At 43.0% G+C, this 13769-nt stretch overlaps 1 protein-coding gene across 1 annotated transcript in view; it reads left to right on the forward strand.

The window, feature by feature from the left end:
- The window catches only part of LAMA2 (laminin subunit alpha 2), a 437413-nt gene that overhangs the window by 196202 nt on the left and 227442 nt on the right, over positions 1-13769 (forward strand). Inside the window, exons 16-17 of the mRNA XM_090032537.1 lie at positions 7785-7838; positions 8007-8120. Coding sequence (XP_089888663.1) covers positions 7785-7838; positions 8007-8120 — 168 coding nt within the window. The remainder of the gene's footprint in view (positions 1-7784; positions 7839-8006; positions 8121-13769) is intronic.

Below are 13769 nucleotides of genomic sequence, written 5' to 3' on the forward strand. Positions count from 1 at the left end.
GTCATTGGGATAACGGAGACCTGGTGGGACTCTACCCATTCTTGGACCACAGGTATAGAGGGCTATACCCTGTACAGGAGGGATCGTGTTGACAAAAGGGGTGGAGGTGTAGCTCTCTATGTAAAGGAAAGCTACATGTCCCTGCAAGCTGATGTTGGTGACCAGCATGGACAGCTAGAGACCCTCTGGGTAAAATTCGTGGGGAATACGGCACAGGGGTCACAACGGTGGGAGTCTACTACAGACCTCCCACTCAAAGTCCTGAGCTTGACCAGGAGTTCGCCCAGGAACTGACTGAGGCCGCTTGTTCCAGGACCTTGGTTGTCATGGGTGACTTCAATTACCCGGACATCTTGTGGGAAGATCACTCAGCAAAATCTGAGCGGTTGCAAAGCTTTCTCTCGTGTGTGGATGACCTCTACCTGGCTCAAGAAGTCTATGGGCCAATGAGAGGCAAAGCGCTGCTCAACCTGGTACTGGCTATGGGGGACGACCTAATCGGCAACCTAGTGATCGATGGGAAGCTGGGTGACAGCGACCACGAGCTGATCACCTTCACCATCTGCCGTAAAGCTAGCAAGTCAGTCAGCAACACAGAAGTCCTTGACTTCAGAAAAGCCGACTTTGACAAGCTCAAGAGGCTTGTCGGTCAGGCCCTTAGGGACCATGACCCCAGGGAGATGGGAGTTCAAGAAGAGTGGTTGCTTCTCAAGGAAGCGATCCTCAATGTACAAGCTAAATCTATTCCAACACGGAGGAAAGGCAGCAAGAAGGCACAGCAGCACTCCTGGCTCTCCAGGGACCTAGTGGACCTCCTGCAGCTAAAAAGGAAAGCCTACAAAGGATGGAGGACGGGATTCACCTCCAAGGAGGATTATTCTGCGCTGGTCTGGTCCTGCAGGGAGCAAACCAGGAAAGCCAAGGCTGCAACTGAACTCCAACTAGCTTCAAGCATCAAGGACAGCAAAAAGTCCTTTTTCAGATATGTGGGGAGCCAGAGGAAAAGCAAGGGCAACGTTGGACCCCTGCTAAACCAGATGGGGCAACTGGCAACTGACACCCAGGAAAAAGCCAACCTATTAAATAGGTACTTTGCATCAGTCTTTCTTCAGTCCCATGGGACGCCCATGCCTGCTATGGGACAGGGAGATCTGGGTGATGGGGATCCCCTACCCTCCATAAATGCTGACCTCATGAAGGAACATCTTGAGAAGCTGGATACCTTCAAGTCAGCCGGCCCTGACAACCTGCACCCCAGGGTACTCAAGGAGCTGGCAAGCGTCATAGCCCAGCCCCTGACACGGATCTTTGAAAACTCCTGGCGCTCTGGTGTAGTGCCCGAAGACTGGAAGAAGGCCAATGTGGTACCGATCTTCAAGAAAGGGAGGAGAGTGGATCCAGATAACTACAGGCCCATTAGCCTAAAAGTTTATTAAGGAGGCCATCCTTGATGGACTGGCCCAGGCTAACATCCTAAGGAATGGCCAGCACGGGTTTGTTGCGGGTAGGTCTTGTTTGACCAATCTCATTTCCTTCTATGATCAGGTGACCTATCACCTGGACGAGGGAGAAGAAATTGATGTCATATATCTTGACTTCAAAAAAGCTTTTGATCTGGTATCCCATGATCACCTCTTGGCCAAACTGGCCAGTTGTGGCCTTGACTCCACCACAATCCGCTGGCTGGGTAATTGGCTCCGTGGTCAGACCCAGAGGGTTGTAATTGATGGCAGTCACTCATCGTGGTGCCCTGTGACCAGTGGGGTCCCTCAAGGCTCTATCCTTGGACCCATACTGTTCAACATCTTCATTAACGATGTGGACATTGGCGTCAGGAGTGGACTGGCCAAGTTCGCCGATGACACCAAACTTTGGGGCAAAGCATCCACGCCAGAAGATAGGCGGGTGATCCAGGCTGACCTGGACAAGCTCAGCAAATGGGCAGACGAGAACTTGATGGTGTTTAACACTGAAAAATGCAAGGTTCTCCACCTTGGGAGGAAAAACTTGCAGCATCCTTATAGGCTTGGCAGTGCTACGTTGGATAGCACTACAGAAGAAAGAGACTTGGGGGTCATCATTGACCACAAGATGAACATGAGCCTGCAATGCGATGCTGCGGCTAATAAAGCGACCAAAATGCTGGCTTGCAATATAGATGCTTCTTGAGCAAATCCCGGGACGTCATTCTCCCCTTGTACTTGGCCTTGGTGAGGCCGCAGCTGGAGTACTGCGTCCAGTTTTGGGCTCCACAATTCAAAAAGGATGTGGAGAAGCTTGAGAGAGTCCAGAGGAGAGCCATGCGCATGATCAGAGGTCAGGAAAACAGATCTTACGATGATAGGCTGAGAGACATGGGACTCTTTAGCCTGGAAAAGCGTAGGCTCAGGGGTGATCTGATGGCCACCTATAAGTTTATCAGGGGTGACCACCAGGATCTGGGGGAACGTTTGTTCACCAGAGCGCCCCAAGGGATGACTAGGTCAAATGGTCACAAACTCCTGCAAGACCGTTTCAGGCTGGACATAAGGAAGAATTTCTTTACTGTCCGAGCCCCCAAGGTCTGGAACAGCCTGCCATCGGAGGTGGTTCAAGCACCTACATTGAACACCTTCAAGAGTAAATTGGATGCTTATCTTGCTGGGATCCTATGACCCCAGCTGACTTCCTGCCCTTTGGGCAGGGGGCTGGACTCGATGATCTCCTGAGGTCCCTTCCAGCCCTGATGTCTATGAAATCTATGAAATCTAAGAAGAGAGGCAGGATCCTATACATTACTGGTTCTGTGACCATTTGATATTGTCAGGCAGGAAACTGGATTAAATGGCCCCTTGAGGGCCCATCCAGCCCTGCTTTTAGATGAATATATGATAGTCTGAGGTGCCTCATCATCTTAAAGTAGTGCTGGAATGCTCAGGAGGCTCTTAGGATGTTGTTCAATATTTGAAAATAGTTCAAAGCCCAATAATCTGCACATTACATTATGGAGGAAAGGCATTTTTCCAAAAACAAAGGAAAGAGGTTCTGTTGGCTCTTCAGCTTTTTTATTTATTTTACCAATGATGGATGTAGAGATACTGTTCACTGATTCATACATGTGAAACATGTGCTGTGTTTGAATACTAGAAGGAAAATGGCAATTATATAGCTTGTGTTGAGTGAACTGGATTACTAGCATTGCTGTTATTGAAACTCTCCTTTTGTCCTTCAGTGTTTTAGTGTATTGCTATTTATGGTTTTCCTTTTGTTCCTGTTGTTGTTGAAGGTTATAAGTTTAACGTAATCATGCATTCAAAATGTGAACATATTCACACAGATTCACTAACATATGTGCATTGTGTGTGCACATAACTACACATATGCTTAACTGACTTATAAAGAACATGGCTTGAGGTAGGTAAGGAACATAACATTCTTCAAAAGCTATGCCTCTGAGGAAGTGGTTTCAAGCACCAAGACGCTCTGCTTCACAACACTACAAACAATGTGCCATTTACACAGACACTCTAGGCGTTTCCTTGTCAGTTCTCTTTTTCTTTAAAGCATCCCATGCTTATATATGATATTTAGGGCTTAGAGTCTCATTTCATGCCAAATGCTTTTGTGTGTTGCTGGGGCTAGAAATACTAATCTAGAAAGAAGACCTAAAGGAATTTGTGGAGGTTCGTATCAAAATCATACAGATGTGAACACAATCAGATGAAAATATAACTTAGATGCAGCTTTTTGGAGTAGATACAATTACTTGAGAAGGCCCAGTCATGTGTTGACTTCTCTATTATTCTTCCTAATTCAGATTTTAACTTTGATCTCCAAGCCAGAAATTTTAGTTGTCCCATGTCTTCAACCGTCTCTAAATCTGACTATTGCCACCTTAGAACATGGTACAATTCTTATCTACCTTGATGCTGCTAAAATTCCCTCTCCAACCTTTTGCCCATTTCTCATCTTGATTGTTTCAAATTTTCTGATCTCCACATCATCCAGGATGTTACAACCAGACCTCCAGAAAGTCAGATACCCTTGTTTATTTTGGTCAAATGATTCACAATTACCACCAGTTTATAACATTTCCCATGGATCTGATACACATTAAAGCCCAGATCCTACAATTAACAGTGAAGATCACAGTAGTATAATTGATAGGATTCTGTGTGGATGCAGGATCCAAGCTTCTGTGCTCTCAGTTGCATGATTGGAGACTTTGGGCTAAGAGAATAACATACTGTAGAGGATTCTTTTCAAGAAATTTAGCCTTTTAATTTTATACTGAATGTCAGCAAGAAGAGCATGATTTCCTTGTATTCCTTTATGCAATTTCCATCTTTTGAGCATTCTGTACTGGAAATTCAAAGTGTTACTGTTGGCTGGTTTTGATTTGTTACAAAAATCACAAGGTGCTGATTCAAGCCCATGACAAGATGACTTTAATTCTTATAAGGATTGGGGAGGGAGAATCTGTGAGGTCTGGAATCTCCCACAGACAATAGTACTTGAGATTAGGGATAGATAAATGACATTATTAGAAATATTAGAAATGGTTAAACTCTTGATTTCTGGGTTACACTGCCAAAATTCTGTTTCCTCAAACCTCAGGCATCTATACATTTACTGATAAGGTGCTAAATTTTCTTTTTTTAATATCCTGTTCTGAAAAGGTGATGTCCTGTGTGTATATATTTATAACATTATCAACCTGTGGCAGTTGACTTGAGCTCCAAATGCTGTAGAAATGCGGAAAATAAATAATAATAAGTATTGAGATAGATGACATAAGGTACTTTCCAGCTCATTTACTTACACAGTGTCTGGTTAGAGGTCTGGATTGATATTTGTTCCATTAGAAGTTATCCAATCCCACTGAACTCCAATAATGGATAAGAAGAACGAAATGCTCCAGAACCTGCAGGCTAAAAAAACCTTGGCATGCCCCTCCCCTGGCAGGGACCCATACCCCTCCCCTGGGTCCCAGTGCTCCAGAACCTGCAGGCTAAAAAAACGTTGGCAGCACACCAGGTGCACATAGCCCCTGTACCTACCAACAGTGGCCAAGCCATGGAGGTGACAGGATCACACTCATGCCAGCTCAGTCCTGAGGTTCTACCCCTCCCACCCTGTCCTAGTAGTGAACTGTCCACACTGGCTCTTGCTCGGGGCGTGTGGGAGTGACCATGCAGGGATATGGGTTGCAAGGTGCCTGGGTCTGGCCACTGAGATGTGGGATCCATGGGGCTGTGCTAGAGTCTGGTGGTCCCCAGCTGGATGTGTTAGTGCCAGGGTCAGGATCCATGGGGCTGTGCCGGAGTCTGAAGGTGCGGGCTTGAAGGTGTGGGGGTCCCTAACTGTGTGCTCAAGGGCCAGGGCCAAGGTCCATGGGATTGTTCCTGAGTGCAGAGCTTCTGGGCTCAGTCTTGGGACGTGAGTGTAGGTTGTGGGGTGCTCCATGATGAGGTATTGGGGGTGTGAAGGCATGATCCAGGGACTCCAGGGCCTGGATCCCAGGGCCTGTACAGGGGACACAGCTACCACATTTCCCCCCACCAGCTGTCACTTGGTTCTAGGACAGCCTGGGGACAGGGTCTGCTGGGTACTTGGCCAGAGAATCCTAGTGCAGGTTAAGTTGCAAGCATGCTTCCCCACCAGGGAGAACCGGGGGGTGGCCACAAAGCACACTGGGATGCTGGAGAACAGCTATGTAACTTGATTCAATAGGGGAACAGTACAGATGTTCAATAGATCGCTCTGGCCTGAATCAGTCTTGATTTCATGTACCTTGGACACAATCTATTCTAAATTGCTTGTGCCGTTGTAGACCAGTCTGTGTGTATATCTGTACAATTATAAGTTTAGATCAGTCTATATTTACTGAGACCAACCTAGGTATAATGTCTGTATGCTCCTTCAGGTAAGTATTAACTCAGGTGAGTAAATAACTTTCAGTGAAGCATTGGATGCATTTTCAAGGTATTTAGAAAAGCTAGATTTTGTCTTATGAATCTGAAAAAGAGATGTACCTTTAATTCTAATGACTACAGGACTAAAAAAACAATATCTTTTGAGTATTTTTGTCTAGTTTGTTGTGCAAAATATATGATATAGCAAATAAATGCACATTCCAATAAAGTTATAATTGTGTATGGTTCAATCTTTTACTGAGTAATAGCTATGCCCCTAGCTTTTTAGTAAAGCTTTTAGTTTCCTTTTATTTGGAGAAAAATATATTTTGTGTTGTATGTGATGATACACCATACCACCTGTTCTCCACTAGATCTGCCTATGTCTCTTGTGTTTTGTTTTTGCTTCCATAACTATCTGGGAATATGCTTGCTCCCTGTGAATCTATCTTATTTCCTTTCTTTAAATCTTATCCCCATCAGAGAAATAACCTTAATGTTATACCCCACTAAATCAGGATGGGAATAGGCATCTAGGCCCTTGAGTAAACTCTCAGCCTAAAATCATGCAACATGGCACTTATACAAATGCCTGTGTTATAATATTAATTGTTTCTAGGAAAAAAAATATCTGTGTGTACAGAGAGGAGAAAAGATTTGAACATATAGGCTGTGTCAACATGAGACGGTTACTGCATGGTAGCTTATTAATACTGCACAGTAGCTCATTACTACTGTGCAGTAGCATTGCCGGTCAAGAACCATGATACAATGCTACTGTGCAGTAGTAAGAGCTCCTGTACAGTAGTAATGAGCTACTGCACTGTAAGCATCACTAGGCAACTATGCCAAGATGCTTCTGTACAGTAAGGCCAGTTACTGTGCAGTCATTTAGTACTTGGTTGTGCAAGGACTAAATGATTGTGCAGTAACAACTGAGCAGTGGGCGTCTCATGTGGACGCACCCACAGAGACTTTTTAGGCACTTATTTATATTTTCTACACAATAAGCAAAAAAAAGTACATTTCTGTTTAAGGCTTTTTCTCTTATGAATTTGACATCTTCCTGTATGTCTTCATGAAAAATACCTAGCAAAAACAAAAAAGCAACAACTAAATGTCTTTTCTCAAAGTGGTTCTTTTTTTTTTTTTTAATTAATCTTCAAAGTTATCTCCTTATAGGCATGGACCTGTATTATAAAGCAACATCCCTTAAAAGGGGAAATGGTATCACTTGTTACCTGTAGGTTGTTTGGAAAACATTGTTAAATTAATAAATTGATCTCTATAACGTAAGGACCACCCCATCATGTGCAACGATTGGGACAGCATGCCATGTGCCACTTATGGTGCAACATTCTTGGACCACGTGAACAACCTTAGAGGGGAAGGCAGTTGTGAAAACTCTAAAGACTTTTCTTCAATACCTATATTGTAAGGAAGACTTGTCCCTGTTGTTTTGCTATTAACAAAGAAAAAGCAGAATTCTTGTAGATGGATCACTGTTGTAAGGTGTCACCTTTGCTCAGGTTAATCTAAGTATGTATTTAATATTGTATCTACATTTTTAATCATTTCAGAAGTTCCTTTTAAAGGGAAAATATTACACATATATAGTAAAAATGCCTAAATAAAAAGGCCTACTTTGTTTTAAAACCAGATTTTAATTTAATGCAACGTCTTGTTCAAGAAAGACTAAATTATATTGTAATTGTTGTTTACAGCTGAATTTTTCAATATGGTCCCCTTGGTTAGGTTTTTCATTTTGTTTTGTTTTTCCTTCTCTGTCTTTCAGCAGTTTGTCTCCTGGCTATTTTTCAATCTGCACCTCTTGCTTTGGCTCTATCATAGTTCAGTTCTTCATTTCTTTGCTTTATTTTACCATTTCAGAAGAAAGATCAAGTTAAAGCTTCCTCTAATCCTACACCTGCCAATAAATCTAAGGTCAGTGCAAAGCCACAGTACCAGGACGAATAGCTCTCTAAGTTTCAGTATTTTTTCGCCATTTAACAAGTACATTTTCTCAGTGAATCTGCCAACTTCAACACTTTTTATTTAAAAGAATAAAATATATTGCCTCACTATCTGACAAATGTGTGGTATTTCTTGCAGTCTTGCTGGCCTAGGCATCGGCGAGTAAATGGCACTATTTTTGGTGGAATCTGTGAGCCGTGTACATGTTTTGACCATGCGGAGTTCTGTGATGATATCACTGGAGAATGCCTGGTAAGTCTCACTGCCCATGGGAAACTTGATTAATGTTGCCAAGATCAGTTCAATATACCAGTGCAATTGAATTAGCCACCTTTGGGACCACAAGTAGTCTAGAAAAAGAAGCAGTGATTTGACAGAAGAGATCTTTATATTGAACCGCTTCTGAAGTTAAGAATACCCTTGTATCAGGATAAAGTAGCTTCTGCAAATAAACTGAAAGAAGTATTTATTCATGTTGGTGTGAAGTATTGAAATCAGATCAACAAGATAATACATGACATGTTGAAAAGGCAGCAAAGGATATCAGTATGTCTTCCAGGAAGATTTCTTTCCTCTTCCCGTCTCTGTCTCCTGCTGGGTGTTTATTTATTGCCTATAGTACGTAACTTCATAATTCTATTTCCCTGCAACAGCAAGGTATTGTTGGCTTTCTTCTACCTTTCTAGGAAGCCTCGAAAAGATGCTTAATAAATCAGGACTTTTTTTTCATTCAAGGTGTATCGTTTGGTTTTAAATAGAAACAAGCATTTTTCTTATAGAAAGCATATATACTTCACTCTAGCTACCTCCTAATTCAGCAATTAAGTCCATACTATTATCCAGAACAAGCCTACCAGTACACTGCTATTTCCAACCAGCTCAGTAGCCGTTTGGAATGAGTGAATTATGCTGAATAGACTGTTCTGATTAACTCAAGGGCATTTTAGTTTTATATTGTCTGACATGGCATGAAGCTTGAAACAACATTTCTCATTTCATTAGTCTTGCAGAAACACAATTTGAGCCAGTGCCAATTTAGTGGGATATCATACTCTCATTTCCCTGCAGAATTTCAAGCAGACTCTGTATTGTATGTTTCTAATGTTCCTTTTTATTTCCTTAAGAAAAAGCTGCTGGGAAAACTGCAAAGTGAAAATTCAGGGTTCTTACAGTATAATTTGGTATTTAGAATTATCATTGGTCTTTCTGTTTTTCCCCATACAAGATGTTTAATTGCATTGCAGTACAAAACAAGATGTCCTTAATTTGTGGATCAGTGGATTTTTCAAATTGCTTTTTCATGAATAGAAACCTACAATGATTCTCAGTTTAATTATACTCTATGTTTTTTAAAGTCGTACTGAGGAAAAAAATGCCCTCATGACAGTCACATTTTTAATTCTTTCCTCTATATCCAATGGAAAAAAAATCATCACTAGGCTAATATGGATTTGTCTTTCCTTACAAAGATAGAGACAATTTATTACATTACTGATTGTACTTTCCAGCCACAGTGTCTGTGACATCAATATGAGATAAAACCAGTTAGCAAGAAAAAAAAGGAAAGGCTGGATGGTAGGCCCCAAAAGGTAAATCAGCAGCTCAGGGCTATTTTGTTTAGAGGTACATGGCCAGATGAAATTTGAGAGCCACTTGCTTAGCTACAATAGTTCATTACCTTATTTGTGTGTGTTATTTGTCCCCAAACCTGGAAGATCTCTCTCTCATTTATTCCCACTCCATTACGGGGAGTGACAGGGGGTTGTAGGGCTGTGTAGTCAAGTGATTGTTCACTATTAAGCTGATGATCACCAGTGAATCAGTGACAGATGAGTAAAGCTCTTCCTATATCTTCTAACAGGGTCAGACAGAAGTGAAACAGACTTAAACTATATACAGTTGAAAAGTGTAATGTGCAACATCTATCTAATCTTACAACATTATCAAGCATTTATTCTGTACTCAATACTGTGCTGTCTGAGCTTACACTGTGTCATCCTGTAGAGAAAAGTAGAACAGAAATGCTCAATAATCTGTTTGGGGTTTCCTTGTAAGTCACATTAAGTGCACCGTGAGTGAAGTTAGATTGGTTACTATCCATGCAGGCTGTTAAATGCTGCTATTCATTTTGAATCATAAGGCTTTGAAGTGAAGGAGGGAGAAGTCTGAATGCTGAAAAAGAGAAATGTTTCACATCAAAGGCATTCTTTCTATTGAGATTTACGCAGCCTTTTGGCCTCCTTATTATTATTCATGGTGTTTTTTCAGTAATACAACAGACAATTTAGGCACCTAATTTACTGATATGATACTCTTTTTACTCTTCCTTGGCTTTGAAATGCAGTTGAAAAGCAGCTGAAATATGTTTTTGACTCATGATAAAAGCTCAGATCATCTGCTCTGGCATAGGCCTGTATAAAAAGCTTATTTCTAATGCAGATTGTACAATAACCTGCAAAGCCCTTTGATCCCTAGAACAGCCATATAGAGAGCTGTGTGAGACATCATTCTCATTACCATTGTGATATACATGATAACTGCTTTGGTACACAGTGCAAGTTCTAACCATGCAGAAATCCTTTTTTGTAGTATTACACATTCACAGTTAGTACAGCATTAGGAGGTTGGTTAAATCTAGTCCTTGTGAAGAACAAAAGCTTTTCATGCTGTTAACATTCACTGCAGTCTATCACTAATCTGATGGGAAATGGATCCCAGAAGATCTTTTTTCTAAGGTATCAAAACTGGTAATAGGAACCTTTGGGGACTTGGTCTTCATTTTGTTTCACTCATTCATGTAAATGGGGAGCCTACACCATTTGGACAAGACCTAGCAGGAAGCAAGTGCTTTTAAGCTAGTGGGCATTGTGCACTTCTACTCATTTCTGGCATGGAAATCACCACAAAAATTTTATAAGTGTTAGCTTTGCAAAATCAGTGTAAGACTGGTAGCAGATGGACAATCATGAGGGGGAGCTGTCTCAGCATCCTTCCTTTTAATAAATGTAGAAAAGAAGAAGGCAATTCTCATCTGTACTCAAAGTCAACAGTTGGCTGGAAAGTGCATTTGTCCTGATGGCCAAGGATATGTTAATTAAGCATGTCCTCTCACTAGTATTGTTTTAAAGCATGAATTTCCATGCCTTCCTGTAATAGAGTACAGCAAGGTTCTTTCTGGGGCTGAGTCTCCCCTTTCCGCTGCAGCCAGTGACACAAGGGCAAAATACATTTCTGTTCCAACACCAGTGATAGTAAGTCTCCATTCATACTCCATTTTTCATGTACCATCAACTGTCAGAGAAGTCAAGCAGGCAGGCTTTTATTCTGTCTTCCGTTTTCCATGATTATGATGAATTCAAGATTTCAAAGACTTGTAGAATCATAGAAAAGCGGGTCTGAAGGTCATCTAGTCCACTGTTTCTCAACCCATGGGTTACAACCCAAAAGTGGGTCGCAAGAATATTTGAAAGGGTTGTGACTAGTCACAGAAAAATGTGGGAAAGCACAAGTTTACCTTTGCAAGCTTATGGCCTTCCAGCCTACGAGGAGCTCTTGGGGTGATTGAAGGTAAGGGGTGCCAAATGTATCTGCCTGTGCACATGCATGTGGCTGGCATACAGTCAGACAGGGTGGTGGGAGCACCCCTGGCAGCTGGATGCTTGTAAGTCTGTGGGGAGTGGGGATTGGAAGACTAAGGTATGGGGACTCTCTGGGGAGCTGTGGGGGGGAGCACTCATGTGTTGGGGGGAAGGGTGTCTGGAAAGGATGGGTTTGTGAGGTAGGGAGGGTACATGCTGGAGCTAGAGGAAGATGTTTGGGTGCTGGGACTGCGGCAGGGTAAGGGTTGCAGGGGGGTGGTATCTACCCCTCCAGTGGAGAGGTGGGTGGGGAGACACTTTGGGGGCAATGGGGAGCTGCACCAGGCCCAGTGCCCATGCTCACAGGGGTGGGGCGGCCACGAGATACTGCTGAGGGTGGGGGGCATGGTTAGGCTAACTGATATGGTGTGGGAGCCCCAGCCCCTCTCCTCCCTCCAGGCTGTGCCGAGGCCAGACTCACTCCACTGCCACCTTTATGAATCAAAGCCACTGCAACAATTGTGCTTTGGTCCAGGTAGAATGAGGACAGCTGCCTCCCTTCCTGCCGCCCCCCTCCGAAGGGCTGGGGGGATAGGAAGATGTGAGTTGGGAGAGAGGGGCACCAGCATGGCCTGGGGCGGCAGGGGACTGTGGCTCAGGAATGAGGGGCAGGGCCAGTTAGCTGTGGGTCAGGAGTAAAGGGCATTGGCAGGGCCAGGGGGCTGCAAGTCAAGAATGAGGGACACCAATAGGGCCAGGGGCTTTGAGTCAGGAGCAAGGGGTACCAGAAATTTGCATTGTGCAGAATACACAATGATGAATGCCACTTGAGTGTAATGGAGGGCCACATGTTAATATTGTTTCCTGTTGCTGTTGATTTTGTCTTTAAAATTAAGACTGCTTCAACTTGTAGTGTGCAATAAGTAATTTGAGGCCAAAATACTTGTGTGTTTTCTGCTTAAACTATTTACTGGGTCAGGACTGGCCATCAATGTTTACAAATGGGTCCTGGTACAAAAAAGGCTGAGAAACACTAATTTAGTCCACCCCCGTGCCTGAGGCAGGACCATCCCTATTTAAACCATCTCATAAAAAATTTTGTCTAACCTCTTACTAAAACTACACAATCAACTCTGATCCACAGGCTAACCTATGGCACAATGGTGGAGAGTGTCCTGCTGCTGCTGTTAAAGTATGCTCAAAAGATCTAAGGAAGAGGGATGCACTCTCCACTGCAGAGAGAGTTAAAAATCCCTACTTTCCATACCAGTCTGACCATGGGGTAAAATTCCTTCCTGACCCCAAATGTGGCAGTTAGTTTGACTCTGAGCAGAGGGGCAAGGCTCTCTAGGAAGAAATTTCTGGGCTTTAATTGTAGCAGGAGAATTGGTAAACCCCAGTCAAAATCCTCTGCCTTGGTCACAGCAGCATCCAGTGTTTCTGAGGAAGGTGAAAAATCCTCCTCCCCTGAGATGAAGCAGCAGGAGTGGTGGGGAGGGGGAAGCCCCGTGTGGCAAACAGTCCCATGTGGCAAGCTGGAAATCCCAGAAGCATTGGAAATACCCATAGAATACTCCTAGGACCTAGATCATCTCTGGCCAAAGCTTATCCAACCTCTTCTTGAATATCTGCTGTGATACAAATGTCACGTCTTCTCTAGGCAGTCCATTTCACTGTCTTATCTGCAGCAAGAAATACAAAGTTTTCCCTTCTTTCTTTTTTTAAGGCAGCTCCTCAGATATTTGAGGATTGCTATCATATTGCCTCTTAATTGCTTTTTCTGTAAGCTGGACGTGCCTCTCTTTGTATGGTTTGCTTTCCAAGCTCTGTTGAATTTCTCCACATTCCTTTTTAAACTGCGGAAGCTAAAATGGTACACACTACTCTAAGTGAGGTCTAACCAGCGCCTAGTAAGGGGGGCACAATCACCTCCTGTATCTTGTGTCTAATGCTCCTTTTTCACAGCCCAAATTTCTATTTGCCCTTTGTGCAGCTGTGTCACGCTGTAGACTCACATTGAGCTTGTGATCCACCAAGTCTCCCAGATCCATTTCCATAGTACTTCCAGCCAGTTGTTACCCATTTTGTATTTGTGTTTTTAATTATGCTTCCCAAAGTGTGGTACCTTACATTTGTCAACACTGAATTTGATTTTGTTAGTCCCAGCCTAACTTTCCAATCTGTCAAGATCCTTCTGAATTGCGCACCTGTCCTCCAGTGTATTTGCAATCCCTTCCAGTTTTGTCATCTGCAAATCTGCTCAATAAATGCTTTTCCAGCATTCAAATCATTAATAAACACATTGAAGAGGACTGTGCCTGGA

Source organism: Crocodylus siamensis, chromosome 1, assembly GCF_052110815.1.
Source record: "Crocodylus siamensis isolate JL-2025a chromosome 1, ASM5211081v1, whole genome shotgun sequence".
NCBI classification, from domain to species: domain Eukaryota; kingdom Metazoa; phylum Chordata; order Crocodylia; family Crocodylidae; genus Crocodylus; species Crocodylus siamensis.